The following is a 5,513-nucleotide window of genomic DNA, read 5'->3' as shown; positions in this document are numbered from 1 at the left end:
CAGAAATCTGAGGCCTAGACCTAAGAAAAGGTTGCAGCGCAATTGATTTATTTTTGACTTATTACAAAGTTTTATTTAAGTGTTTAGGTTCGGTTCCTGATTTAACTAATCCAGTTTCATTTGTCATTTATCATCAACGTGTCCTTTACGCCAGTAAATATAATTTTAGATGTATTTACATAACTAGTTATCATTTAATTGGTTTTTCATGGCAAGTGCACGTTAATACAGATATTAAAATTTAATCTAAACGTCGCCACCAACAAGAATTAATGATGATCTCCCCACAAAGACTATTCCCCTGAAACGCATTTGATTTTTGAGTGCGAATCCGATCATAGTCATAACCGGAGCGATTAGCGGCATACCGACATCATGTACTAGGCAATAAAATATAATGTAGGCAAAAATATAAAAAGTATTTTTTTTTTATAGAACAGGGGGCAAACGGGCAGGAGGCTCACCTGATGTTAAGTGATACCGCCGCCCATGGACACCCTCAATGCCAGAGGGCTCGCGAGTGCGTTGCCGGCCTTTTAAGAATTGGTACGCTCTTTTCTTGAAGGACCCTAAGTCGAATTGGTTCGGAAATACTTCAGTTGGCAGCTGGTTCCACAGAGTGGTGGTGCGCGGCAAAAACTGCCTGGAAAAACGCGCAGTTGTGGAACGGCGGACGTCGAGGTGATACGGGTGGAATTTCGTATTCTGCCTCGACGTCCGATGATGAAACTCAGCTGCAGGTATTAATCCGAACAACTCCTCTGAACACTCTCCATGGTAAATGCGGTAGAAGATGCAGAGAGACCCCACATCTCTACGCAACGCCAAAGGATCAAGCCGCTTGGAGAGATTTTGGTCGTCAACGATTCGAACCGCTCTTTGTTGAATACGGTCAAGTGGAAGAAGCTGGTACTGGGGAGCACCCGCCCAAAGGTGGGAACAGTACTCCATGTGGGGCCGAATTTGCGCTTTATATAGTTGCAAGCGGTGGCCCGGAGTGAAGTACCGTCTCGCCCTGCTGAGCACACCGAGCTTTTTGGAGGCTAATTTTGCCTTTCCCTCCAAGTGACCGCGAAACTGAACGTCGTTCGATATGTCAACGCCAAGTATTCCAATGCTAGCTGTGGCTTTAAGGAGAGTGTTTTCTAAAAAAAAAGTATATATGTATTTAACAAATTCAATTGTAATAAATATTGATTTTTTATCTGATTAGTTTTTTTTTATTTAATCGAGCTTAGGATGGTGTAATAGCAATAAGACAATTTGTTAGCGGTCAACATGATGCGTTGACGGCCAACAGAAAAAGAAGGTCATTTCCCTTGTAGACTTCTACTGGGACAAACCAACATTCTCACCTGTCTGTATTCTGTTACCGCCTTGAAGGATGGAAGTATTTCTTGAATATAATGTAGTTTTATTGAATTCTTGTACTAATTTACTGCAGCATCGATCGCTGTATAGAAATTCCAATTTCAAAAACGACGAAACCTATGTAACCTAAATCTTAATTTCACATTTATTATTTAATATTACAAAATAAAAAAAAAATCACTCACTTCATAATTCTAAAGTGAGAGGCTTACAGCGTTTAAAATCCCGCTGATCCCATGAAATGTCCTGCACCTTATAAAATTGCCGGGTGATTCCACAAAGCTCGTTGGGGGACGGCAAATGGAAAGAGAATCAACGTTGATAAATGATTTCGGTACAAATGTTATTTTGATCTTTAGTGATATCGTCAGATTTGTTTTGGGGGCGGACAATTCGCTGCTCGACTTTTGATTGCATTGAGGATCAACTTGTTAGCACGTTGCCTTTAATGGCTTTGTTTTCTTCAGATTTTCAATGCTGTTGCATTTGCGTTGGGTTTATGAGGAAATATTTCTGTGGCCATAGATCAGACAATTATACGTACATTTTTGCTCAGTATGCCTTATTTATATATAGAGTGATTCATATTTGAATAGTGAGGACTTTTCTTATAAAATAATTACTTGTCTTGTAAAATAATGAAATTGCATTTATCATATACTGACCTATGCTTACAGGTTTATAAGTAACCGATTTATAAGCATAAAGCATTTAATTAACGGTTCTATAATAACAAATTATTAGTATGTGTTTTAAAATACAGCCTCGAAATAAGATTTATTATTTATTTATTTATAAAAAAACACTCCTGCTTCGATGACCCTACACTGACAAGAGTGAGCAATAAGTGAATACCTTATACCTAATACCTATATAACTTTATAGACCAAACAAAAAAAAAAACAAACATATGAAATTAAATAATAAAAAATACAAGAAATTAACAACTATAGGCACTAACAAATAATATAACTTTTGCCAGTTCACTCAACAATAAAAAAAGGTCCATTAACCTATGTATTTCGTTAAGTAAATTAATACAATTATAATTATTTATTTTATTTTATTTATTACAGCAATACACACATTATCCTTACAGCCTATGCCAATACGATAATATCGAGAAACATTTAATAAAATATAATAAAGTACGTAACAATTAAATACATAATATACAAAATATCGCTACTGTGAATTCACTCTGCGAACACACAAATATGTCGATAGTGTCGGAGACAGCATTCAGTAGGCACAACGTCCTGGATAACAGGGATCTGTGCAACAGACTGGTTCTTGCCTCTGGTATTGCAAATAACCTACACCTTCGCCGTCACACATATCCTATAGGTACTAAGAAACCCAGTTCTTGGAGTCTCACTCTCTCTCTCTTATGTATAAACTGAACAAGTATAGGTAGGTACCATCCGTATAAGTTCTGTCGTTCCACAACGGAGCGTTTTTAAGGCAGTTTTTGTCGCGCACCACCACAATGTGGAATCCATATTGAAGTATATCCGAACCAATTTGTTAAGGTCCTTCAAGAAGAGCGTAAGCCTGGCAACGCACGAGCCTTCTGGTCCATGGGCGATATTACGAAGGTAAGCCTCCTACCTGTTTGCCTCCTATCACATAAAAAAAGGTATCCCAAAAACACTATCTCCAATACCTAAGGCATTAGTGTTAATTTTTGATATTTAAATTTAGTAAAATAAAAACTATTTTATTAACTTAAATTAACTAGCTAAAACATGAAATCTAGTCAATTTTACACAATCATAAATTATGAGTTTCAAATTAATTCTTCATACTTGGTAATTTTTTTATCTATTTAACTGTAATTGTGTATGTATTGGTTTTGGTTTTAATTGATCTACAAGAAAAAAATATTTTTGGCGCTACAACCATTTTAGGTGTTTGCTTCAGATTTTTGTATCTGTTTTATGATCATTTGTCTAAAAGGCAAGTAGGCAATACCGTGCGGACCGTATATAAAAAAAAAATGTAGGCGCTCAACCTCCTGTTTCTCATACACACCCTCTACTTTTTGGGTCTAAGGCAAGCCGGTTTCCTCACGATGTTTTCCTTTACCGTGTGAGCAAGTGTTAGCGTTCATAGACAAAGGGTGCACAGGGGATCGATGGACTACGACCTCAAGGAAGTTGTACAAAAAACAAAAAAATGCTCACGCTGCAAGGAAAAAGATCCGGTAAAAGGACGTCAAAATACAAAAAACAATAAAAAAATAAACAGATACTTAAGCAATTTATTAGAAAACAGCTTTATTACGTTTTCAAGACGAACTATTAGCTAAGCGTTCAACTTGATTGCCCTGCAAAAAACATATTATTAAACAAAATTACAAAAAATAATTGTAACTACACCTGAAATATTCGAATTAGTAAGATCCTCGTTAGGTATTTTTTTAAGTCGGTTTAAAAAAGCTAAGCACAGCTATACTTGGCAAAAATAAGTTGTTGTTTTATAACGGAGATTGAGGAAATACTCCATAAACTTTATTTAATATATCGTCTAATTTCACATTCCTAAGTGTATATTACTGACACACAGACTGACGCGAGTGGAACCGGAAGGAGGAGGCCTATGTCCAACGGTGGACAAACCAAAACTTAACTGAATTACGTTTTATCATCCCTAAATTTTATAGTTTTTTGGAAATAAAGGCTATTATTATTATTATTATTAAGTGTATATTACGTAGCAGAAAATAAATAAACTAGTTAGAAGCAGAACTTGCCAGTTTATGTGCAATCCACGCAACCGATGTGTTCTCAAGTCTCGGGCCCATAAGTGGATTCATCTGACCGATGTATACCGTCACCCAGCTGAAGAATTAACGTAGTTATAAAGAGATACTTTAATTTAACGAACAAACATATAAAAATACTTACAAAATCCACATACAGAAAATTGTAAGCATTATACTGCATTGGACTAACCTGTAATGTTTTTATAAAAAAAGTTAGACTAGTACTTCAAAATTGCCTCGATTTGCAAGAACTTTGATTATACTTGTTACTTGACAGGGGAAGACATTGGCAGGTGGCTCACTATATGCTAAGTAACCCCTGCCTCACAGACCCACTCTCAATGCTAGAGAGATAGCAAATGCGATGCCGACCTTTTAAAAATTGGGGCGTTCTTTTGAAGGACTAGATTTTACTATAATAAAAATGTAAATAATAATATAATATTTTTTTTGTTCTTTTCTTACGTGTATATAAAGTTAGTTTAGTTTTAAAGTCGACATTTTTATTTGGTTTATATAAATATCAAATTACCAAGAGTAACGGTCGAAATAAAATAGTATTAATCGATTTGCCTAATTATATATGATACTCCTAGTACTCTTATGGTACTCCTATCGTAAACAAAAACCCTCACCCGCGATTGGGTCCTTTTTTGACCAAAAATGGTAGTATAATAAATGCAGCACCAAATACGCAAGTTAGCGCAACGGCAGGTCCTATTTCTGACTCTACACCCTGATCTGTCGTTGAACTTTGAGTCGTCAACCCTTCATCCAAAGCATCATATACCTCCACTTCCTTTTTGAATCTTTGGACCGGCTCCGAGTCTATATAATATGGATCCCAGTAGGCGAAATCATCTGGGCCAAATCCTTTGAACCCTGTAATGGTTGCTTATTAAATACAAATTTTAAAATGATGGTTTGATATAGAATTTATTTCATGCACACGCAAGGTATATTTACATATACCTTGAAATTATTATTAATAATTGGTGAACAATTAAAATAAATAAGCACCTCGTTTTTTATCCTTTTCATTTCTGAAACGATTGCGAGCCATTATAAATTACAACTTGCCGTTAGAAACACACAAATTGCAGATGACTGATAATGTAATTTTTGACATTACATCAAAAATTTACAGTCTATGCAATTTAATAGAAGTAGGTACTAAGAGAAATGTCAATAATATTTTAAATGGCTGAATATAAATGATTTGGGTATCAGGCTTAGCAAACAGGAGCATCGCACATTATCTGTAATATAATGTACTTATTTCTAAAAGCACGAATTGTTTTTTATCGGCCCTTAAGATTCGAGAGCTTACCATGAAGTTATTATCTCAAAACTAGGGTTGCCTATCATAGCAAGT

General features: G+C 35.5%; 1 protein-coding gene across 1 annotated transcript; it reads right to left on the bottom strand.

Moving 5' to 3' along the window:
- Positions 1–4,105: 4,105 nt before the first annotated feature.
- LOC110998399 lies at positions 4,106–5,224 on the bottom strand. Its single transcript, XM_022267049.2, has 4 exons — positions 5,159–5,224; positions 4,774–5,020; positions 4,281–4,328; positions 4,106–4,214 (listed from the first exon to the last, which is right to left on the bottom strand). Exons 1-4 carry the CDS (start codon positions 5,199–5,201, stop codon positions 4,106–4,108), a joined length of 447 nt encoding a protein of 148 aa, XP_022122741.2. The 5' UTR covers positions 5,202–5,224.
- Between the last annotated feature and the right edge of the window lie 289 nt (positions 5,225–5,513).

Source organism: Pieris rapae, chromosome 16 (genome assembly GCF_905147795.1).
Source record: "Pieris rapae chromosome 16, ilPieRapa1.1, whole genome shotgun sequence".
Classification (NCBI taxonomy): domain Eukaryota; kingdom Metazoa; phylum Arthropoda; class Insecta; order Lepidoptera; family Pieridae; genus Pieris; species Pieris rapae.
Note: the sequence above shows the minus strand (reverse complement) of the source record. Positions and strands in the feature narration are given on the sequence as shown.

Coding starts and splice junctions, on each gene's coding strand:
- LOC110998399 (XM_022267049.2), bottom strand. CDS start 5,201: ATGGCTCGCAATCGTTTCAGAAATGAAAAGGATAAAAAACGAG. Junction 5,021..5,158: donor TGAAAAGGATAAAAAACGAG/GTGCTTATTTAT, acceptor CAACCATTACAG/GGTTCAAAGGATTTGGCCCA. Junction 4,215..4,280: donor ATTTTCTGTATGTGGATTTT/GTAAGTATTTTT, acceptor TTAATTCTTCAG/CTGGGTGACGGTATACATCG.